The sequence below is a fragment of the Oncorhynchus kisutch genome, linkage group LG7 (genome assembly GCF_002021735.2).
Source record: "Oncorhynchus kisutch isolate 150728-3 linkage group LG7, Okis_V2, whole genome shotgun sequence".
Classification (NCBI taxonomy): Eukaryota; Metazoa; Chordata; class Actinopteri; order Salmoniformes; family Salmonidae; genus Oncorhynchus; species Oncorhynchus kisutch.
The window spans coordinates 32019827-32044731 of NC_034180.2; the positions used below are offsets into that span (position 1 = coordinate 32019827).

Genomic DNA, 24905 nt, shown 5'->3' on the forward strand with positions numbered 1-24905 from the left:
GAGGGAAAAGTGCGTAATATTCCACACCCCGGGTTACCGAATTGACATCTATATTATTCTATTCATTTCCATTTCAGGATATATTTTCATAGACCCCAAAACATAGCATGATTTCAAATCAAAAGCTATTCCGGACATCCAACAATGACTCAGAGAGAGCTCACTGTCTCTCCATGACCACTCCACTCAATGCCCAACAATTGCGGCGTGTGCGCAAATATATATTTCCCGTGCATGGCCAGCAGTCCAGCAAGACAATAAACCAATACAATCCATCCGTAATCGATACCTTTATATCCACAGGTATAGAAATGTTTTACCCATCCTTGGACTCATGCCTGGTCTTTCAGCTCGTAGGTCTCGGAACGAAATCACATGTGGCTAAGGAGGACCACCTTTTGCAGTCCCACACCCACACCCCCTCTCCCTCTTTCCTCCTCTCTCGCTCGCTCACTCACTCACTCACTCGCCCAGTCGCGCAATTCCCCTGTCAGTCAGCGGTTTGCTGCGCTTACTGCGGACTTGCTAGAGGCTCCACCATTAATTTATCAACGCAAACACGCACGAGAGACCTGCGCAATCCAACAGCTTCGCAATGAGCCGGTTTGAGATCTTTGATGAACCAAAACTTGTGCCATGACCCAATTTAACTTAGTTGGATCCTCTCGTTTTTTTGAATGAAATTATTTTGCAGGGAAAACCCTGAGTTGATCAGTTCAGTGCACACAGAGTCCGCTCTTGCGTTCAGGTGTCTGTGTAACTAAGGGCTATTCATTACGAGGCTAATATATGTAGGCTGTTGGCTTAGCTGCCTTCCTGTTCCAGATCAAATGTTAATATGTAAAAAAAACTTTGAAAGACAATAATGTCTTATTTTCAAAGCATTATCAAATACAGAGCCGTTTTAACTGGAATTTCAAACTAGATCGTGTATATTTTGTATGCTTTGAAAGCTGAACAGAGGACATTAGGCTATTCTCTTAATAAAACATCTTATCTGGGGTGCACAGAGGACCTTGTATTAGATAAGCAGCCAGTCATTACCGCCATAAACTCCCTGGTTCCCGACGCCCTTTGAAGATGTATGTTTAAAGCTTCTGTATAGTTTGGTGGGTGTGAATGTTTTCCATTTATTTTCAGATTGTATTTCATCATTATTATGCCAGCGCAGAATACAATTCGATACACAATTATGTGTGCTCGTGGTTAGGTTTACTCAAATGTAAGAATTGGGTAGTCTATATTATTCAACCTTTATTTATTCAGGTGTGTCTCTTGAGATTAAAAAAAATCTAATAAAAAAACGATTTAGAAGCCAGATTAACCTGAGGGATATCAAGGTGGCTTAAATGATGCAGTTGGCTTATTAGGGTTGTGGGGATGCCCATAATAAACTCTAAATGTGACCTAGTTATGCACATTTCCCACTCCACCACAAACAAACGCTCAACCAAAAAAAAACACTAATACGCACAGACACAACCACAGCCTAGACATGTTAACTGGAAGGATTCACTAAAGCTTCAGAAGACCAATAATTACTCTCCGTAGTAAAGATGATTTACCATGTCCGACCGCCACCCAGTTCCCCACTGGAGAAGGTTTGTGTCACCCTGGGCCGCTGATGAAATCCCAAGGACCACATCCCATGGGACTACTACCCCTACATCTGTTGCCCTAGAGCATGTAGGGAAATCGCTCTGACATATCATTAATACTGCTCAATATCTTATCCAACTTGATAACCTTCGCAGTACACAGGGCTTCATGAGAACCATTTACCGAATATTGGTCATGTTGTTGGCGTGGTGCTGAGAAAGCAGGAAAGAATTCTGCGTCTTGGAGGCAGAGAATCATCTTTGGAATGTGCATTAATGAATGATTCATACACCAACACAAAAAACCTAACGTTATTCCGATATAAACATTGGTATCATTATTCCTAGTGGTGTAAAATGTAATTATTTTAGTCGAGGATGCTTTATTTTGTTACCAATAGCCTGTTCATTTGACTTTCCTTCTGAAACAACAAGATGTTTATCCTTCACCGGAAAATGTGTCAAACTGTCTGGAATCCAACTTGCCCCACCTCGGACAGCGACCATGCCCAAGGCGCTGTTTGTCTGGACTTCAGAAACAGTTGGACACAACGAGGCTATTGACATTAATAACACAAGGGGGCACGCGATAGCGAGCGAGAGACAGAGCGACATGATGTATTTCCCACAGATCACACAGACCCACAAAGAAAATAAATCCAACATTGATAAACTCCCATATCTGTTGGGGGAAATTACACAATGTGCAATCACAGAAGCAAGATTTGTGGCCCCTTGCCATGAGAATAGTCCATCCAGTAGACCTCAAACAACATTGTAAATACCACCTATGTTAATCTGTTTATTTATCTTCCCCCACTTTTCATACAACTAGTTGCACATTGTTTTAGCAATGTACATAGCTGATGATATAATAGTTGAAATGTCTAGCTTTTTAAAACCTGTTTACTGTTACTGTTCTAAAATAGTTTTGGGTTGTTTCTTCTCACTTTTGTTTGTTTATTTCACTTGCTTTGGCAAAGTAAACATGTGTTTTCGGTGCCAATAAAGCCCATTTGACTTGTATTGAGTGAGAGAGAGAGAGAAAGAGAGTGGGAGCGAGAGAGAGAGACAGAGAGGGAGGGAGAGAGAGAGAGATAGAAAGATGCTCATATATCAAACAAGGTTAATACACAGGTAAACATAGCTGTACAAATGTAGGCTGCAGTGTTGTAAAAATAAAACAAGTTTCTCAAACCTTCTGGCATCTTTGATTAAGCTATGCTAAAGACATGGTGTGAAATCAGTCTAATCCACTCTTATTAATTAACAATCTAATCAGCCTAGGCTATACTCAAGGATTCATGGTACTCAGTGTAGGCCACTTCATCTATTGACTTGGAAGTATTTGTCCACCAGATCAAGTGGTCCTAAACATTTCACAATTTTGGCAAAGAACTGTTGAACTGTTAAGAACCACTCCACCAGAGAGACCAAACTACAAGGAGGCGTCACTTCAGGTGGTCCAACCTGGCATAAAGAGCACTGTCTGCAACAGACAAAGATTTTTGTTCAGGTTAAAGCCATCAATGTAGGCCTAAATTACACCACCAGTACTTCATATTTTTAGAGCAGTTTGAAAATACATTTCTTACATTTTAGTCAGGGCCACTTACAAGAGCAATTAGACTTAAGTGTCTTGCCTTGACAGATTTTCATAGGCTACTGTAGAAGGCCCTAAGCTAAATAGGCATATTTTTACAAAAGTTATCTTACCGTTAGTGGAGGTTTCATCTGAGCCATCCATGCCTATGCTGTGACTTCAGTGAGCAGCAGCTCTTTATATAGTGTTTTGGGGGTAGGTTCACACAATCTTTTCATTCAGCGAGGAATGAAGGTCATGCAGGTCTGACTGGCTGAGCTGGGTTCCACCTGCAACCTGTGCTGTACAACATACAGCCGCCCTGATGACGACGCCAAGTGTAGTCACTCACTCTCTGCACATTGCTGGAAATGTTCTGAAGTATCAACTCTGTACCAAACAAAGAATGATAGTCGTTGCTAAATATTTATCTGATGGGTATACACAAATGTAGCCTATTATAGTACATAGTCTAATGAACTAATACAGGTAGATTAAATACTGCATGGATGGCAACATAATATAGGCAAACACTAGGCAGCATACTTTTGGGTGTCTTGGGTTGATTAACTTTTTGAGGCGCAATAGAACTGTAGTCTTTAATTATGATTCTTTATCCATATTCATAGATTATTCAAACATCTCAAATTGTCATCACACACACTTCTCCCCTATTCTGTTCCAACAGGGGGAGGTTCTTACCAGTCTATGGCTCTGTGGGTAGTTTACATGAGTGTGGTGCAGCTCCAACCCCTTATTATTCACATTGATCTCCTTGGGAGAATGCAGGGATTTCAGCTAGGTAATGAAAATGACCTCCAATAACAGAGGACAAACACTCCAATTCATATGAAAAAGCATCAGATAGGTAGTTATTGTTTGAGACTTCATCTGAGAATACATTGTGTGAGAGCCTGACGTTCCCCATGTTTATGTCAAAATACAGGTTTTAATGCTGCCTACAAAAGTATTTTATTGAAGTACATGTTCTATAAATGAAGTGCATGACATTCACCAGCTCTCCTGGCAACTTCTCAACCTCTTACAGCAGTAAAGCAGCAGGCACAGAAACTACTGGTGACAAAACTAAAACAGAACAACGGGCTGTTCTGTGAAGGGAATAGTACACAGCGTTGTACGAGATCAGTTTCTTGGCAATTTCTCGCATGGAATAGCCTTCATTTCTCAGAACAAGAATAGACCGATGAGTTTCAGAGGAAAGTTTTGTTTCTGGCCATTTTGAGCCTGTAATCAAACCCACAAATGCTGATGCTCCAGATACTCAACTAGTCTAAGGCCAGTTTTATTGAGTCTTTATTCAGAACAGTTTAACTGTGCTAACATAATTGCAAAAGGGTTTTCTAATGATCAATTAGCCTTTTAAAATGATAAACTTGAATCAGCTAACACAACGTGCCATTGGAACACAGGAGTGATGGTTGCTGATAATGGGGCTCTGTACGCCGATGTAGATATTCCAATAAAAAAAATTAAAAGCCGTTTCCAGCTACAATAGTCATTTACAACATTAACAATGTCTACACTGTATTCCTGATCAATGATTTTAATGGACAAAAGATGTGCTTTTCTTTCAAAAACAATGACATTTCTAAGTGACCCCAACATTTTGAACGGTAGAGACAAACAGGGAACATCCTATTGTCCACAAACCTGTGTGCTTCAGATACAGCATAGATGTATACATTTAATCACAGTCAATTATAAAGTTATGATATATTTTCTACTAGTTACACAATAGTACAAATATGCATGACATAAACCATGACATGGATTGACACATACTAATGAATGTTGACATTTTAATTGAATCAAATAGTTAATTGACCATGAACATAGAAGTAGAGGAGCGTAGCACTGAGTAACAGTTATTGGATAACAGTTATTGGATAACAGCTGAAGTGATGTCCAGCTATATGACATTGGTCTCTGTCCGGGCTGTTAGAGTAGGGTAACAAGGAAGCAGGATGAGACAGGCAGAAGATGTAGTACACAACCCCAACTCTAGAAGACAATGTGGGTTGGAATTTCACATTGATTAGAGTAACCTTTTGTCTCTGCAAGTTGCTTTAGATAAAAATGTAATTTATCAGATGCTTTTATCAACTATAGGAGGACCCTGGGTTTGGATGCTAGGAGCTGTGTGGAAGCAGAACAGAGGGATGGATTGTTCTGTTTAATAAACAGGAAACACCTCATACCTCTACTTTCAGGGAGGTGGAAGAAATGTATCATTCATGCAGTCTAAGTGAGACTACAAACATATAGGCAAACAGTTATTCACACAATGATTTCCATTTAGAATAAAGGTCTCGTAGTGTTTCATAAAGCACATCTAAAGGTACAGCATTCTACCAATCAAATGCCTCTTATAACATAACAGCATTCTACCAATCAAATGCCTCTTATAACATAACAGCATTCTACCAATCAAATGCCTCTTATAACATAACAGCATTCTACCAATCAAATGCCTCTTATAACATAACAGCATTCTACCAATCAAATGCCTCTTATAACATAACAGCATTCTACCAATCAAATGCCTCTTATAACATAACAGCATTCTACCAATCAAATGCCTCTTATAACATAACAGCATTCTACCAATCAAATGCCTCTTATAACATAACAGCATTCTACCCTGTGCTTCCAATGAACTCTGATAATTCCTATTAGAGTGAATTGCTTCCACATACATCATATACTGTGGTACATACAAAACAAACAGATATAGTGCTGCCTGTTATAGGCACAGAGCATCCATATTACTTAACATCCAATGTTGTGCTACTTGTGCTTTTACAACTACAGTTTACCAACTGTATATGAGATTAACGCAAACATATCAATTGTAAATGTTTGGATGAATCTAAATAAAAACTGTTAATCTGCAAGCTTGTGCAAATATCCAGTGTAAGAGAGTAAAATGGAAAGGTAAGAGTTGAGGGTCTTAGTTTTCAGGATTCTTTTGGACAGGCTGAGAACTCAATGTATTCTCCATTCTGAAACACACACAAGGGGAGAACAGTTAAGAGCTGAATTTCAAGCAGTGCTGTTCAATACAAAGAGCAGCAGTAATGACATCAAATGAAGGCTTTCTTTGCAATCTCTACTACTAATCAACATAATTATCTCAGAGTAAACATCTCACCAGGTGGTCATCATACCAGACAACACAGCTTAGAGGCCATCACAGGAACAAATCACCAAAGCCAGGCAGACTACAACTGCAAAGGTATGTGTCACTGTCTAATCAAAACCAGGCAGCCATTTTAAAAACACCTGTTCAGGCCAGGCTACAACGAGTGGTACTCATGTAGGTCATACTCAGATGCAACACATCACCATACGATGAGAGGAGACACAGGTACAACCACCAAGCATAGGAGAATCCATAGAGCTAGCTGTGGCCATTCTAGACTTACCTCAGCATCATCTTTAAACAGAGGCTGGAAGTAAGCAAAACAAAACATGTAATTGGAGCACATGGCAAAGTTGAAACGACGTCCCTATTCTGTAGCCTACATGGTTTTACATGTCAAATCCAATGTATAGGCTACCTCTTGGATGCTTCATGCCACACCATTCATTCACACGCATGGGATCATAGTAATGTTTTAGTAAATATATTGCTAATCTGATAAACATCTATAAAAACTCAATCAAATCTGTGAATACAGGGATGAGATGAGACTCATTCTCACGATGAAAAGTAAAATGACCGAAGATGGATTACCTCTTTACTTACATCTGACTGATGAGGAAAAACAGTGGTGACTAGGAGGTTTTTAATAAACAGGAAATAGTGACAAGTTGAAGATAGAAAAAAAGTGGATAATACAGTGTGCTGAACTGGTTTAGGTTCGTCAGACAATATAAACTGACAAAGACCGATACAGTAAAATATTATTCACTTTGTTTGATTTCAGTGAGCTCAGGTCAGAGAGATAAGCTCTCTTAATTGAAGCAGAGATGAATGCTGTTGGAGGAGCACAGAGGAGAACAGTAACGCTAGATGATAGTCCATCTCTTACCTGGGCGTGGGACTGGCTGACCTGGTGTATGAAGTCAATCACAACTTCATTCCCCACAGCCTTAGCCTAAGAGAGAAACCCTAATGATCCATCTTACAAAACTAGTCTGGGTTACCCTACACATCCTTTACTATCCATGTTACATAACTAGTCTGGGTTACCCTACACATCCTTTACTATCCATGTTACATAACTAGTCTGGGTTACCCTACACATCCTTTACTATCCATGTTACATAACTAGTCTGGGTTACCCTACACATCCTTTACTATCCATGTTACATAACTAGTCTGGGTTACCCTACACATCCTTTACTATCCATGTTACATAACTAGTCTGGGTTACCCTACACATCCTTTACTATCCATGTTACATAACTAGTCTGGGTTACCCTACACATCCTTTACTATCCATGTTACTTAACTAGTCTGGGTTACCCTACACATCCTTTACTATCCATGTTACATAACTAGTCTGGGTTACCCTACACATCCTTTACTATCTATGTTACATAACTAGTCTGGGTTACCCTTACCCTACACTTCCTTTACTATCCATGTTTGTAAGTTGTAGAGAGGCTCCTAGTCCCAAACACTCACCACCTCCATCGGCGTCTGCCCGTCGTAGCCTGGCGTGTCCAGGTCTCCCCCGGCCAGGTGCCACATCTCCAGGCCCTTGATGTCAGCACTGGCTGCCAGACTGCGACACAGTACCAGATAATTCATTGGGAGGGTTGATATTCAAGAGGTTTCATGATAAAAGGGACTAAACAAGCAATCAGATATCTACAGTAATAACATCAGGTTTTATAGTATAATCTTAGAATAAACACGCCAATTGATTCTGAAAAGGACTGAGTGTGCTTGTTTGCTTCCAAAGACAAAGGCCTTGCTCCAGTAACAGACAAAATATTAACTTTAAAAAAAGAGAGATATCAGTTAAATGGAGCAATTCAGGGTTCTGTGGTGGTAGTGATGTTTGGATGCTGCAGCGGTCTGAAGCTATGTGGTCAGGGAGCATTCCAAGTGTTTATGGCAAGACAACTAGGACAACTGGTCATACCTGCACAAACTATGCAGGATCAGGGCAATGCATGTGTGAGAAGTGCTGTGTGTTTCTCACCTGCACAGCTCTGAGCCGGCATCCTCCAACTCATCCCTGGAGAAATGAGCTCCAGTCTTTCTCAGCAGCTTCACCACCTCTTTGTGTCTGAATGGACAGACAGACGGACAGACACACATGCATAGATATGACCGACCCTTTTCATATATAGATGCTATACACAGTGTACAAGAATCAAGGAAAAGATGAAAGGTAGAAAATCAACATCACACAGTGTGAGTCAGAGTCAACTGAAACCATAAGGTGGAAGAGTACTGATCCATTGTTTGAGGTCTGATTTATTAGGACTGCAACGTGCAGTGACAGTGACCGGTTATGGCACTGTGACAGGGTGCTAAACAAGCAGGGACAAGTTCCAGTTAACCACCCACACATGGAGTTAACAGAACGTCTCAGCAGCTTCAAGGATACACTACACAGTGGGGGGGGGGCAATAGGCAACGCTCCAAGTTGGCACACTCCTCAAACAGAGACATTTCTAAAGATGGCCAGAACCAGGGATACTTTGAGATAAGGTTTGGCCATAGACAGTGGCAAGCCAAGGCTAATGTATTTCCAGTCCTTTTGTTAGAGACTAGTCACAGTTTCTATCATCCATGAAACTGAAGACAGACAGGTAAGACTGGTTCAAGCAGCTCCACTCAGTTTCACTCCTTATATGGTCATAAGGAAGGTGGCTTTTGAAATGTGGTCTAAACTTAAAATGGCATAAAGCCTAAAAAACAAACAAATTCCATAAATTGTTATTTATTGCAAGTACTGTAACTGTTACAAAATGGAACATATTGCATTATCATAGAGACTTAGTGATTTTGACAGTGTAAGAGAGCCTGAATGGGACAAGGCTATTTCCCCAAGCACACAGGTGTCTGAGGTTAATTATGCTGCCAGGTTGAAAATCCCACTCTGCAACCCTCTGTCCTTCAGTTCCAAGTAAACATGGGCATGCCTGTGCCTGCCCTGGCAACGGTTTACAGACACTTTTCTTGGTGCTCTCACACACACACACAAACACACACTTGTACACACTTGTGTATTTCTCCTTGAGGCACCCACAACATGATATTTAAGACTGCAGCCTTGAATGTCTTACTGTCCCCAAGCGATGAGCACACGGCAATGTCAATGGATGATAATAAATACATGAAAATAACAATTTTGGGTGAAAATAAATTATGTCGCTATTGGCAGATTACAAACTAGCAGCTAATTATTGTGGTGGCCTCAACTCCATCAAAGTTTCAACCCCCACCTGAAAGACCCAGTAGCAGTCCTCCCCTCCTGGACATTATAGTAATTTAGCAGGCCCAGACTCCCTGCCTCAGACACTAATGAGCTGCAGTCTAACGGCCTACTGTTTGTACACCATTCCCTCTAAAGACTGCCAAAAATATATGGAGGTTGTTAATGGCCAATGGGGGATTTCAAATGCCCCACTTAATTCTGTGTGAATGATATCATTACTGTGTGATGCACACCCTCCTCCCTGGGCAGATAGAAGCCGTCAGTTAGAATGGGCTACTGGGGGCTTGAATCATAAGGGATGGGTGAACATCAACTGTAGAGGCAAAGCTTTTAAGGACATATCATACTCTATTTCCACCAACACCCATCCCTCTATCCCTCAATGCACCTCAGCCACCCCACCCAAAATGTAAAGCTCTCATCTTGGCCCACATGTTAGCTCAACCCTACCTGAAGCGCACAGCATTGCGCAGGGGTGTGTCCCCATAGCGATCTTTGGCGTAGACAGTGGCGCCCTGGCTCAGTAGATACTGCACCACATTGAGGTGGCCCTCACAGGAAGCGATGTGCAGAGGGGTACGTCCATCATAATCCCCCAGACTTAAGTTACTGCCCTGATGACAAGAAACACATCTCATACTGTATAGTTACATAAAAGGTTAAATAATAAATCAATATTACGGTGCCATGATCATACTGTGGATTTTAAAACCATGTATTGAGGTATCAAACCCATGTAGTGCTACACATTGACCTGTTGCACACCTTACTGTCACCGTTCAGACTCATCTCGAATTGATACTGGGTGGCTTGAGCCCTGAATGCTGATTGGCTGACAGCCGTGGTATATCAGACCTTATACAACGTGTATGACAAAACATGTATTTTTACTGCTCTAATTAACTAGGTAACTAGTTTATAATAGCAATATGGCACCTAGGGGTTTTGTGATATACGGACGATATACCATGGCTAAGGGCTGTGTATAGGCACTCCACATTGAGTCATGCATAAGAACAGCCCTTAGCCGTGGTATATTAGCCATATACCACACCCCCTCGGGCCTTATTGCTTAAATATATCCCTTTGAAAATAAGCTAATTTCCCAAATAAGTATGTTATAACATTTAATTGCCTGGAAACACAAGGCAATCATTCTCATGTCAAAAGTTCACTGCAAAGGAAGCCATATCAAAATCAATCTTTACATCTAACACAGTATGACTACTGAGTTTACTGTCTTCCATTTGATGAAACTCTGCAGGTATCTTTGGTATGTACAGCACTGACCGGTTCAACCAACTGTAGCGTGGGACTGAGGGAGTAATACAAGCACACACATTTCTCTTTCACCCTGTACACTGATGATGTTCTGGGTCAATTTGACACAATACACTAAATACATAAATATTTGATACTTATACCAAAGTCATAAATGAAATGACACTTTAAGCTCATTTTTAGCCAAACATCAGATCACTGTCCTTCGGCCTCTGAACATCACAAGGAAAACATACTTATATCCTAGAGATAGTCATGGTTAGACCTTTACTGCATAAAATACAATGTCTCTAGCACAAAGGTCAACTTGCAGGTCAAGTACAGAGTTATTTTGTTTTACAAATGAATTAACCCTACCTAGAGGACTAGATGAGGGGTCATTGTGAAAAAATTAAATTAAATAGTATTTCAGTGTTAAACTCACTACGGGGTCAAATTGACCTTCAACATAAGGGGTCTCGTAAAAGAAAATCAAACAAGCAGGCTAGGTGAACAGTCTTCAGAGTGGAACAAGAATAGATAGAACTGGTATTTAACATTGGATTTTGAGAGTAATTTGGGCTACTAGGCATCTATCTGCATTCTGCATTGAGCCAGTGAATGTAGCAGAACCAGTCTGCTGGTTCAGTCATCATAACATATGTTCATGGTACAGTGCAAAGTCTGTGGTATCAGTATGGAAACGTGTCTATTAACACACAAACATATGGTTTGAACTTTGTCCTACAGTCCTGTAATCATGTCGTTAGAACAGGTGTTTTCTTCTCCCCCTCCTGAAAGTATGTGAGGTCAGTTGTTGCAGTGATTCTTTTTACTAACAGACATGTTATATTTATGTAAATGTTCCTCACCATCTCCTTTATGGCATCCAAGGCCTCCAAGTCTCCTATCTTAGAAGCGGCACAAGCTAAGGTGGGTGTCAGAGCATCCCGGACGGCTTCTAGCTCCTGGAAATATCAGCAGAAAAAACATCAGCTGTCATGTCAATACAAAGACTGACAATCAGTGGAGGAATGCTGTATGTAATGTGTTGTAAGTGACACCTATAAAAATACACTATAAAAATTGGATTTAACACTTTGGGAAAAAAAAACTACCACTGGGCATTGCAATGACTTTTTTTTGTACTTCATTGGGAGCTCTGTCCTATCAGATAAGCAGGAGCCCAATGAAAACATGTTAGGTGGAAAGTAACCCTGCCGACTCAGTGGTGGTGACAGTGTGTGTGTGATGTGGCTGGCTGTGCGGTGGCCTCACCTCCTTACAGCTGATGCTCAGGGACTTGGCGATGACCTGGATGAAGCGACTGTCACTCAGAGTGAGCTTGGCCCCCTGCAGGTCAGCGATCATCTCTCCCCGCAGGTTCTGACTCAGCATCTGGACAGAGACAACAAAAGGACAGATAACACACAAACACAGTCAACAGAGACAAGCATGATCAAGGATTACACCATCGTGTCACTGACCTTAATCCGCATGTGAATCCTCTCTGCCATCTATTGCCGTTACCTTCTTGTTAAAATAGGACTAACACAGATGTCACTCTAAAGCTCAGCCTAATGTTGACATTCGCTTCAAAATATTTTCTATAAGGGTCCTACAGAGTGTAGTGAGGTAATGAGTGTGTTTTGACTGAGACTCCTACCTTTCTTTTGGCCTCTATGCTGAGGTCCGTCCTGGCCAGCACGTAGGACAGCTTGCACAGGGCAGCCTCAGGAGTCATATCACAGCCTGCCACCAGTCCTGCGTCACTCAAGGCCTAAGGGGATCAGGAAGACATGTTAACACACATCCATCCACATCATGTGCACTCTCCCACTCCCACTGAACACAGGGTTCTGGTGTACCTTTCCAGTGGCGTACGATGTGGTGACAGAACCCCTCAGACACTGGGTGCAGTTGACTATGATCACGCCCCTCTCTGTGGCATTCCGGAACTCCTCAAGCAGGTCAGCACGGTTGTCAGGGGCGTTTCCACTACCATACGTCTCCAGGACGATGGCCTCCATGGGCGCCTGCAGGAAGGACTTCACCTGCACACACAGACACAGACAGCGGGATGAGCGGCCATCTCAGTCTGGCTTGTGGACAAAGAAGGAGTGTATGAAGCTAGGATCGGGTTTAACAACATGCCCAGACCCCCCCCCCCCCTCATCTGCCCCCCAGGGTGATTCACTGGCTCCAGGATCGCTCTTTAAGAACACCAGCTCTGGTATCTGGAGAGGAGATGGATCAAACGGCCAGGCACAGGGAACCATTAACTTCAAGGTGTTCAGAGACAGCATCATTTCACTTGGCAACGGTCCTTAGACCTAACTTGTGGAGGGAGGGAATCATAGCAAGTTATCTTCCATTGGATTTCGGATCAAGCGGCTAGCTAGCCAAAAGTGTGTGCAACACAGAACCCCAAATAAACCCCATGCTGGCAGAGACCATGGAAGGCAGAGGAGACACTGATGCATAATCAAAGAAGCAGATAATAACATACATTTTAAAAAAGCATCATGGCCAGCGTCGGCAGAGGGACCAGATTGAGACAGTAAAACCATCCTCCCCTCAATCTGTAGCGAGGGAGGCATATCTAAGTGTTTAAGTGTCTGTGCCAAGCCCCTCGTCTTTAACGGGTAATTGGACATGCCCCATAACCCAGTCTCATTTTTCACTGGACTAAACGCAGCTGGCAGCCCAAAGCAGCTCCCTGCTGTATGCAGACCACTTGGAACGCCCACACGATGCTGGCTCGTCAGAAAACACAGTAGGACCTGCATGAGAGGATTCACCACAACAGAGCTACAATGAAGAGTTCTGGATAAACATGGCCCCAAATGGCTGTTCTCATTTAGTCTTTCTACAATAGGGTATTACTTTCACTATTACCGTAAATCAGAAGTAGGAAGGCCGTAATAATGTGGTTGAATGGGCAACAGAAAAAGGGCAGAGCCACTATCCCCCTTCTCACCCCCACCCTGGGAAGCCTCTTACGGTCATCGCAGTGATGCCTGGGAAGAGTCTCAGCAGACCCACGTTACGGTTCATCTGAGTGCTCACTCTGAACCGCGATGTTGTGTTTGCTCTCCACACCGTGTCCCAGTTAACTGCAGGGGAGAGGGAAAGAGTTCAGGGAAAACATCAATCCATCGGCCACGTCAAAGATTTGAACACAGGACAGACCCAGTATTACACCACTTGATTACTTTTAATATCCACTTCAGCATTGGCCAGAGGAGCCAGGTTAGGAGAATTGAAGGCATTGAAACTCCCAGAATCCACCTTGGTCACACGGTTGCCCCGGTACAGCTTGTTGTGGAAATACAGACAAACCTAGAAACACAGATGAGAATGAATTAAACATACACTGAACCAAAATATAAAATGCAACATGTAAAGTGTTGGTCCCATGTTTCATGAGCTGAAATAAAATATCCCAAAAATGATCCATATACACAAAATTGTGTGCACACATTTGTTTACATCCCTGTTAGTGAGCATTTCTCCTTTGACAAGATATTCCATCCACCTGACATGTGTGGCATATCAGGAAGCTGATTAAACAGCATGATCATTACACAGGTGCACCTTGTGCTGGGGACACAAGGCCACTAAAATGGGCAGTTTTGTCACAACACAATGCCACAGATGTCTCAAGTTGAGGGAGTGTGCAATTGGCATGCTGACTGCAGGAAAGTCCTACACAGCTGTTCCCAGATAATTAAATGTTCATTTCTCTACCATAAGGCGCCTTCAATGTCATTTTAGAGAATTTGGCCGTACGTTCAACCGGCTTCACATTCTCTGATCACGTGTATGGCGTTGTGTGGGCGAGCGGTTTGCTGATGTCAACGTTGTGAACAGAGTGCCCCATTGTGGAGGTGGAGTTATGGTATGGGCAGCTATGGACAACGAAAACAATATCATTTTATCAAAGTCCATTTCTACGCACAGAGATACCTTGACAAGAACCTGAGGCCCACTGTCCTGCCATTCAGCAGGACAGTGGGCTACACATGTAACCCTGGTCTGGGAGTGCCGCAGACACTTCATGTTTTTGATTTGACCTGCGGCACTCCAGGAACAGAGTTGTCTACACGGAGTGTATAAAACAAGGTGTTGAAAGTGTTCCACAGGGATGCTGGTCCATGTTGACTCCAATGCTTCCCACTTTGTGTCAAGTTGGCTAGATGTCCTTCAGGTAGTGCACCACTCTTGATACACACACGGGAAACGGTTGAGCGTTAAAAAAATATATATATTTGTATGCTCCCTTCAACAGTTACAGCCATTTTGTGCTATTGATGTAACAGAGCATATGACAAACCAATTGATAAATGTGATTGTAATTGTGGTGTCCGTTTTAATTGTTATTTAAAATGTATCATTCCATCTTTATCGATAGTAGCACATTGTCTAGATACAGCATTATATAAAGGCCCCGGAGAGTGTGTACATTTAGTTATTCTCTTGAAGATAAACATGCTTTGACAACTCTGAAGTCTCATCTGGCAGTTTCAGGTCCTGTATTGTGACACTCACACCTTCATGCTTTACTGAACAGTCTTGTTAGACAAGTGGTGTAAGGCTTTTGGTGCCTATTGTCTGCCAACAAAGTTCATCCTCACACCTTTATCAATCAGGGAGGACATAGCCAGTCATAACACCTTAATACCATAGCAGGCTAAAAAGCTAGACACAAGTCAACAGCATGAACAATAGTATGAACACACATTCAATTTAGAGAAGTGATATAGTTCTCATCTAAAAATGTGCAACTGGGAATAGGGAGATATTTGGCCAAGATGATTCAACTACATTGCATTCAAAAACAAGTTCAGGTGACATGCAGTCAGGTGTGTGTGAGTGCTGCTCCAAGAAGTGTCCCTCCCTCCTCTACTCACCTCAGGAATGACAAACTGACCAGCGATCAGCAGCGCCCCCAACAGGTTGTCTCTTCCATCGTTCCTCATCTCATAGATCGGCACCTGAAAGAGGTCATAAAACAACATTTCACCCTTCTGTGATCTAATCTTTATGAAGCAGTTTAGCTGTATGGATGGCAGGTGTACCTGGGAGCCGGTGAGGATGACAGGCTTCCCTAGATGCTCACACATGAAGGACAGAGCGGATGCTGTGTAGGCCATGGTGTCCGTGCCGTGGAGAATGACAAAACCGTCATACTTCTCATAGTGTTTCTGGAACCAAGAGACAAAGAGAACAGGATCAGCCTTGAACCCAAGGTTCCAAGGTCAACATGTGTAGCCTACATCTTGCCACAGGCTACTTGAAATAAGTACTGTATTTAATACAAAAGCTGTACAGTCCATTTACATAAAAGGAAAGGGACAACTGACTTTTACTTCAGTGGATGACTTGAGATTGTTGTTTTATTGCATTATAATGCCTCTGCTTATGTAAATGGTAAAAGTCAGGGTTATGGTTCATGTTAGTGTGAAGTGCAAGATAAATAAAATGACCACACCAAGTACCTCAATGTCCTTCCCAATTGTGGCCCAGTCATCTGTGGTCATATTGCAAGAGTCCAGCAAGGGGCTGTACTCTAAAACAGTGTACACTATCCTCTTATTTTGTTTGCACAGCCTGGGAAAAGACAAGTTGAGTCATAATTATCCTAAAATAACCATATCTACAGAAAACACCCAAAGAAGCTCTGTGCATCAACAGAGCAGACAGTTGACATAGACACACAAACAATCCAGGTTAAGCAAATGTGGCTATTACATAAAATAAGGAAATCCCTTTAGGGGTGTAGAGACACCCCTCTTTTTTGACTTGGTTATTCTGTTTACTTTACGAACTCATTAAGACATGGAGCCGGTTCTGTTTACATGAGGAAAAGGCAGAAGATAAAGGAAAAGAGTGAAACAAGCCTAGCCTACGTCATGAAGCGCGACAGTCTATTTGGTTGGGCCTTCTGTTTCAGCAGCAGGGTGCCCAAACCAGTTCCTAAGCACTGGGTGTGAATTATGGGCATGATGAGGGAGGGGGCGACTCCCTGGGAAGTCTACGATGCTGTATGAGGAGTTACTAATTTGCCTGTATTCTGAGGGGTAAGGGGTGCCTTTTGGGAGTATGGAGGGGGGGGTTGAAAAGGGGTGTGTTCGAGAGCGAGACCCCATGTTCTAATTAGACAGGGGCAGCTCATCCTGGCCTCCCATGCATATTAATATGTCCTCTAGATAGAGGTAACGTTGGCGTCTCGTAGTCTCCTGCTTGCGCTCTATAAAGAGATTGTGCCTGGGCTAAACAGCTGTGCAAAGATCTTTCCCCTTAATCTCCCTTTTTAAGACACGGGACAAGACACTGGAGGGCGGAGGGTGCAAACCATTGAACCCCCCTTATTGGGGGTTCAATAGAACAGCAGGGGAAATAGCAAGCTTACCCTCAGCACCTAACCAAAGGCCTAAAGACACTACCCTAATTATCCCTGGCTCCAGACACAATCCTCAAACATATGTTGTTCATAATCTTAGTGATTGGGCTGCTGGAAACAATATTCAAATCACAAATTACTCATTTATCTCCTGGTATAGCCGACGGTGTGGCAGGGAAATGGCTATTAGCATAAAGAGGGTTGGGTAGGATGCTGCCCTGTGGCCTGGCCTGCTGATGAGGAACAGAGTGGTGAGAGGGGCAAATGGGAGGTTGAGGTAAAGGCTACCCACAGGGAAGCTCACTACTGCTTTTCACTCAGCTATTCAACAAACCAACTTCCTACTCCACTCAATGTAAAACATTTAAGCAATGTTAGGATATATTGACATTATCTTTGTCAATGTTATTTCAAGTCCACTGCACATGCTCACTGCAAAGCATAATATAAAAAATAAATAACTCAGGCATTAGGGACATTTAATAGCAATGTTTGGTGACAGCTAGTATGTGTTAATCAACATTAACTTGAAGCCACAAAAAGGAACATAATGATGGTAATAATGAAAAATAACCTTACAGAAGCAAGGAGGAAAGAGGATGATTGAATCAACTACTGAAATTACACTGAAAACATAATGAGACTGATACATTTGTCTGTGGGACGGAATCTGAATCCTATCCTAAGTCCTATGAATCTCCTGTGAGACTGTTGAAGCGATGAGGAGTAGAAGGCTATGGAGGTGACATGGCAGTCCTCCAAACAAATATTAACATGATCCAAGCAGGCACAGTGCCACCATCCCCCCTTCACGCAAACAGCTTTAAAAATAGCGCACTTGTGTAATTCTCTTATCTGTCCCCTATAACCCAGACCCACCCTGCCCCCTCCAGTCTCTATATCTGTGGTCCTGAGCTGCTCTGAGTGGGTTTTAGGTGGCGGGACTGAGCCATGTGCTGGTTGTCTGTGTAGAGATTAGCGTGCAGGCAGGCAGAGGCACCCCCACTGTCACCGGCATCACAGGCCCAGAAAGGAGAGGAGGTTGCTGGGAGGGATTTGACCCAGGATGCCTTGGCCTGGGCTCAGGCAACCTCCATTTGGAGGGGCGATAGCCGGCACCCGTCGGATCCGACCTGCCAGGACCATATTCAGCAGAGGGCCCTCTCGCGGCTCCTGAACACACACACTGAGAACCAGACTACAGGAATCAAACACGCTCAACACAGATTAGCCTCGCTCTCTGCCAGCGTGGCACCAGCAAACACTCACAGGAATATTCTCTCTCTCTGGCAGCAGAAAAACTCCTGGGGTTGCTACTGTAACATTACATAAGTGTTATGAGAACTTGACTGTTCTGCACTGGTTTTACTAGACATGAACCAATGGGAGTAGCTCCCTCCAGCAGGAGTGAGGCGAGGTATCTGAAGAGAGGAAATGAGGGTAGAATGTCAGTCAGGCGTGAACACCGCTACTGAAATGCTGCAGCACAACTCCCTACAGGTGTGTGCTCCAATGATCACTCCCTGACAGGTCCACACAGACAACAGCAGCAAACTGTTCCTGCCAGGCACTTTTTGACTCCAGACGGCACGGATACAGAGGATTCAAACCACACAGCGTAGCGCAGGCACACAGTATGCTACCAGTATTTCAGGACCTTTTTGATAGTTCATCAGCGAGGTCTGTCGGCATCCTGTCAAAACAACAGACAGTTTTAGAGTGAAATATTCCCAAGCATGCAGGGAATAGAAACATGTGTATGATATCCCCCAACAAGCATTGTATATCCTGTAGGCCTACTGCTATGGAGGCATCATAGTGAACAGATTTTGGGGGAGGATGTCAACCTTTATCCTGCCTTGTAGGTTGAAAAAGCCCTGAAATAAAAGCTGTCAATGGTTATAAAACAGGAAGCAGAGCTTCAGTCTTGTGAGATGCAACGCTACCGTGGGCCCACGGGTCGGTAGGTATCACGCTTTGTGGGTCACGCTAATGGTACGGTTTCGCTATCTTTATATTTACGTTTTTTTTTTTTTAAACACATCACCCTTAAAACAATGAACTCTTTATTTTGCCTATAGACAAATCAAACTTTCCATCCAGTAAAATGGCAGCATGACTGACTACGCCTGGTTTGTAACTACTGTATGAAATCAAGGGGAGAAAAACATTACAATTAAAAGTGCTTCTTAGCTTTGACAACCTGTAGCTCTTCATCTCCCAATCCAGTACATAGTGAACCGTCTCAGTGAGGTAGCTTTGAGTTGCTCTGGAAGACCAGCTATCAGCTGAGAGCTAGATTGGGTGTCTGTGTCAATTCCTTTTCAATTTCTCTCCGTGATGTTTCATAGAGTTTGGGAATTCGTTTGCTGCTTGAAATGTGTGCGGGAGGGGACCTTATAATGCGCTAATCTTTTCTTTTTTTCATCAGGTGACGAAATCCCGAGTCAGGATGCACCGAATAGGGCTGCAAATCTTTGGCTATGAATACTCCCACTGCTCTCGTTATTTCTTTGTTTTTATGAATTTGTCGCAAATTGTTGTTGGAAGGCAGCAGCGAGAGATTGTTCTGTTTTGGCTAACGAGTGGACTCTCCTTGCTCCAGCTCCACCTGCAAGGGATACGGCCGGGTGATGGCCACATAAACGACACGTTAGAAGTGTTTCCACTTGCGTAGCCGACAGTGGCCAAGCAACACTTGCAGACTGTACTTTGTTTGTTTATGGTCTTCTTACCCTTATCATCGTATTGACCGCTGAATCCAAAATGTTCCCACACAGCGGACTTGAAAGACGACAGTGCCTCTTTAAAATGTGCTTCTCTCTGTGGGGGTTGCGGTCACTACATTTTGAGACATTGGTGTGGAGTAAAGTTTGTCAGCCCTCAGAAGCCCCCTAATGGCCTCAAAATGCACGTCTGGGTCCCTGGGTGTGAATGTACAACATGCATGTAGTCTGCAGCGCAATAAGAACATTTTGGAAATTATAGGAAGATGACAGGCATACCGTAATTCTGCTGTTCACATTGAACCGTACGGGGCGTACAGAATGGTTCGATAACACTGTGTACCGTTGCCTCCCTACAATACACACTCATCTCCTGTGTAATGAAATGGTAAGGGCGTGAAAATGTATGTATCGGTAGAACAGGTAGGTTGAGGTCCCCTTCACATATTTCTATAACACCAGTTATAGACTAACTACTATTACTCTACTCTAATTGTATCATCATCTGTATCAAACTACAAACTCTCCATCTGAAGTTTGTCAGTCAAATAGCACCTTTTCACAGTTTGAATGATTGTACAATAAAGTAAACCATGTCCTCATTTAACTCTGCAGAGGAGCCCAGGAGAGGTGGGGTGTATGGGTGACTTACGGCAGGACAAGGGTGTTCTCCTGTGGGCCACTCGTGCTGTAGTAGTCGTACATACGGGTCTGCAGGGCATACTGCTCATCATGGAGGATGGGAAGCTTTCGCAGGGCCTTCACAAACGCATTAGGCTCTGGGGACAGCACTGTGGATGAGAGAGAGACAGAGAGAGAAGGTGTTGCCATTAGTGTACAAAGCAACATAACTAATCAGTCAGAGTTCAGGAAAGGTGAGCCCAATAATAGCCTACATAGATCTGTGTGGTGTTACTTTTGAAAAGAGGGTGGCAGTACACAACATTTTGGAGCGTTCAGATAGGAATATGCTATGTAGAACACAGAGAGTATCTCTGACATGTAGAATAAGGTTTCATGTCAGCTCTATTTGTGGCATTTCTATCTGCAACGTTCAATAACGTTTGGCTATGAAAGCGTTTGGCTACCGAATGGAGCCCAGGTTTACTATTCCCAGTAAATCATGCCTTGTATTATACTCAACCCTAGTGGCAAATGTGAGAATCACATCAATATGAAAAGCAGGCTGTTTGGAATATAGTTCTAATCATTAATGTATTGGGAAATGTCTTATATAACTCATCATAGGTCAATAGCCAACCAGACTATGCAAATCTAATAAACCAACAACAGAGCCTGGGTCTTCAATGGTGAAGTCAGTTACCACTGAGTGCCTATTTCCAGAAATTAGTCCCCAAGTAGCCTGAGTAAGAGAAGGCTGCAGGCTAAGTGTCACACTGGAACATGACTGCTAATGCGTTTCAATGGGAGAGATGAGGCAGGGCAGCTGAGAGGAGTGAAACCTGAGTCCAAGCCACTGGAAAAAACTGCTGACTAAAATTAGGACCTGTGAAAAATGGACCACCAGCCACTGGTTACAGTATATGGAAAGATTACATAAAGACAATTCTCGGGGCCATTCCAAACAGAATCTTTGGAATGGTGTAAAAACAGTGTACCTAGAAACTATGGCCATGTTATTTATGGTCTAGTGTTTACTCCAAGTACCATCCACAGTAGTGGATGCTGAATGAAATGAGAAGGGCTGGTTAGCCTCAAGATATTATTCAGCAGACATCTGATCCAAAATGCTTGACAGTTAATGTTTCCTTGGCCCGCGAAGGAATATTCATTCTTTCCACATTTCCCTTTCCAGGACATAAATTATACAGGAAAGAGTAGCCTTTTGGTTTTCCTCAAGGTTCTGTTTTAGGATCTCTCTCTCTCCTCCTTTTACTGCTATCTGTACATTTTAATGAAACATGGTGAAGCCTCAAAATTGCCGACCCTGGAAGCATGTGTCTCAGACATAAGGAAGAGGATGGCAGCAAATGTTTTACTTTTAAACTCAGACCAAACAGAGATGCTAGTTCTAGGTCCCATGAAACAAAGAGATCTGCTGTTTGATCTGACAATTAATCTCAATGGTTGTACAGTCGTCTCTAGTAAAATCGTATAAGACCTCAGTGTTACTCTGGACCCTGATCTCTTTTGACAAACATATCAAGAACATTTCAAGGGCAGCGTTTTTCCATCTTCGTAACATGGCAAAAATCTGAAACTTTTTATCCTTTTATGCAGAAAAGCTATTCCCTGCTTTTGTCACTTCTAGATTATACTACTGCAATTCTCTACTCCAGGCCAACCTGGATAAAGCACTAAATAAACTTTAGCTAGTGCTAAATATGGCTGCTAGAATCTTGACTAGAACCCCCCAAAATGTATCATATTAATCCAATGCTAGCCTCTCTACACATTCTTCCTGTTAATGCTAGGGCTGATTTCAAGATGTTACTGCTAAACTACAAAGCACTACATGGACGTTCTCATACTCATCTCTCCGATTTGGCCCTGCCGTACATACCTACACATATGCTACGGTCACAAGACACAGTCCTCCTTACTGTCCCTAGACTTTCTAAGCAAACATCTGGAGGCAGGGCTTTCACCTATAGAGCTACATTTAAATGGAATGGTCTGTCTCTCCATGTGAGACGCAAACTTGGTCTGAAACTCAAGACTTTACTGGAGACTCATCTCTTCAGTAGGTCCTATGATTGAGTGTAGGTGAACGGAAAGGTGAACGGCAAGGCACTGGAGTGATGAACCGGCCTTGCCGTCTCCCCACGGGGACTCTCTGCCACTATTACGGGGGCTGAGAGTTTCTCTCTCTCTCCAAAGACTGGAGTTGAAAAGATGGGCAGATTAAAGTTCCAGTGTTGTGTCACAAATGTAATTATCTTTGTAAGGGTGTGTGGATGAAAGCTCCTGATTCAGCTGATCTTTCCCTCAAACTCATTCTGGCAAAGGTTTGTGGTGAACACCATCATTTAGGTCAACTGTGACTGATTGGACAGTTAACCAGTACTGAAGCAAGCAATACCTTTGGTTGTCTTGTACCCATAACATAATGTTATGAAGCTGAGTCCTGCTGTTACCTAATTTTGTACGTCATAGGTAGTTAATCATTAGTTGACCGTTAGGGCAGTACACATCCATCCACATAGTGAGTGTGTGTTCTCAAATCCATCTTACAATGGGAGGAAGGAAGTGAGTTGAAAATGTCATCTTCACTAACCATGCATGGACAAACATGATCAAGATCTTCAAGGGGCAACCAATATATGTTGCAAGAAGTTCACATGACCTTCTACAGCAGGATTCCCCTACTGGCAGCCAAAATGTGGCCGGTTTTACCCCCCTACGTTGGAATAGTTTTTTGTTTGGAGTAAATGGTTTCTGTTGCAAAACCTTTCGTCTGTGTAATGAATACACTGCGACTGTAGCTAGCAAGTTTCCTCCATCAATGTGTTCCATCAACACGCGTAACACAGCATCATTCAAATCAAATAAATGCACTTGTTTGGGCAACAACAAATACATTTTTAAAAGTCCCGGCCAAACCTATTTACCGTTATTATGGTACATCATCCCGATAGTTCCTCCGGTGTTGATGACCAAGACTCGCGCTTCAGCACAAGGGCTCACATCCAGAGACTCAACACTGTTGCTGCTCGACAACCTCCTCCGTCGGCCTGGCTGCACCACATTGCTCCGGTAAACAGAAGTATGCGACTTGATCACAGACTGATCAGGTTGACTCAACCTTGAATGCGACAAAGCTCTAGCGAGAGAGGTCATTTCTGAAGCTGGAGACGGACATGAGGTAGACTTTTTACATTCCGCCATGATTCCTAGACAGCGGGGGAAGAGTGCAAGACAAACCAAGGGATGTTCTTAAAGTGACAGGCCACTACCAATGACAGGTTGTTGTGAAGTGCCAAAACGCAATTTACTGTAATGTTACTAATCTGCTTGATTCTATTATAAATCTACGCAAATATAATGATTCACAATGATAATATTGCCCAAAATGTTTTTCAAAGTAAAACAATGCACATGCAATGATAACAATGAGACTAACACCATGCCCAGACCTGGGCCATCGTGCGCAAATAGATTTTGTCCAATCAGACCAAACGCGAACACGACACTGAAATATCAAAACAAACTCTGTACCAATTATATTCATTTGGGGACAGGTCGAAAAGTTGCTGTTATTTTACCTGAAATGCACAAGGTGCTCTACGCAGACAATTGATCCACACATAAAACGGTCAACGGAATCGTTTCTTGCCATCTCTCCTCCTTCCAGGCTTTTTCTTCTTGGGACTTTATATGGCAATTGGCATCTAACTTTCATAATAAGCTGTATTACCACTACCGACCGACCTCAGTTCATCTTTCAATCACCCACGTGAGTATAACCAATATGGAGATGGCATGTGGGTATCTGCTGCTATAAACCAATGAAGAGATGGGAGAGGCAGGACTTTCACTGTGTTCAGCATCACAAATATAACTGACTATTTTAGCGCTTAGCAACACAGACGCTCATTGGCACGCGAGAGCAGTGTGGATGCAGTAATTGAATAACATGTATGTGTAAATATATTTTGCAAAGCTCTGTGGTCAGCATGTGAGACTCACCAGAAGAAGTCTATGGGGTATGATAAGGGACATATATAAGCCTAGGCAACTGTACCACCTGACATGACATGACGCCAACGCGTTACTAACGTCTGCGTGACTCCTGCGTTACGTGTCTGACTTACATGATTAGTGAGATATTTAACATTTCTTCTTCATTATGGAGAATGACTAGTTCTGAAAACGAACGTTTCTCTGTCTCATACTGTTACCCTATTAATTCAGGCATGTAATGTGTGAAAATGCTATATGACTCAAAAT

The 24905-nt window shown here is 42.8% G+C and overlaps 1 protein-coding gene across 16 annotated transcripts; it reads right to left on the minus strand.

Moving 5' to 3' along the window:
- Window positions 1-4728: 4728 nt before the first annotated feature.
- Window positions 4729-23878, minus strand: LOC109894474 (60 kDa lysophospholipase). Of its 16 annotated transcripts, XR_004210631.1 has the most exons (19): window positions 23567-23878; window positions 20647-20785; window positions 18926-18961; window positions 16364-16475; window positions 15944-16069; window positions 15776-15859; window positions 14078-14204; window positions 13866-13978; window positions 12731-12916; window positions 12529-12642; window positions 12141-12260; window positions 11735-11830; window positions 10053-10216; window positions 8358-8444; window positions 7835-7934; window positions 7236-7301; window positions 6627-6650; window positions 6353-6428; window positions 4729-6203 (listed from the first exon to the last, which is right to left on the minus strand). XR_004210631.1 is itself a non-coding variant. In XM_031828954.1 (18 exons), the coding sequence occupies exons 1-18, from the start codon at window positions 23841-23843 to the stop codon at window positions 6159-6161; spliced, it is 2016 nt and encodes a 671-aa protein (XP_031684814.1). In that variant the 5' UTR covers window positions 23844-23878; the 3' UTR covers window positions 4729-6158. The 16 variants fall into 16 exon arrangements, 8 of the variants coding, with proteins under 8 accessions (XP_031684814.1, XP_031684817.1, XP_031684816.1 ...); XR_004210634.1 differs by lacking the exon at window positions 18926-18961; XR_004210630.1 differs by having other exon boundaries at window positions 6627-7301.
- Window positions 23879-24905: the final 1027 nt, after the last annotated feature.

Excerpts from the sequence above, each read along its gene's own strand:
- LOC109894474 (XM_031828950.1), bottom strand. The coding sequence starts at position 23,843 with ATGGCGGAATGTAAAAAGTCTACCTCATGTCCGTCTCCAGCTTCAGAA. Across the intron at positions 16,476-18,925 it reads GCTGATGAACTATCAAAAAG|GCTGTGCAAACAAAATAAGA; the intron begins GTCCTGAAATAC and ends GTCTTTTCCCAG. Across the intron at positions 12,917-13,865 it reads CAGGCATCACTGCGATGACC|GTGAAGTCCTTCCTGCAGGC; the intron begins GTAAGAGGCTTC and ends CTGTGTGTGCAG.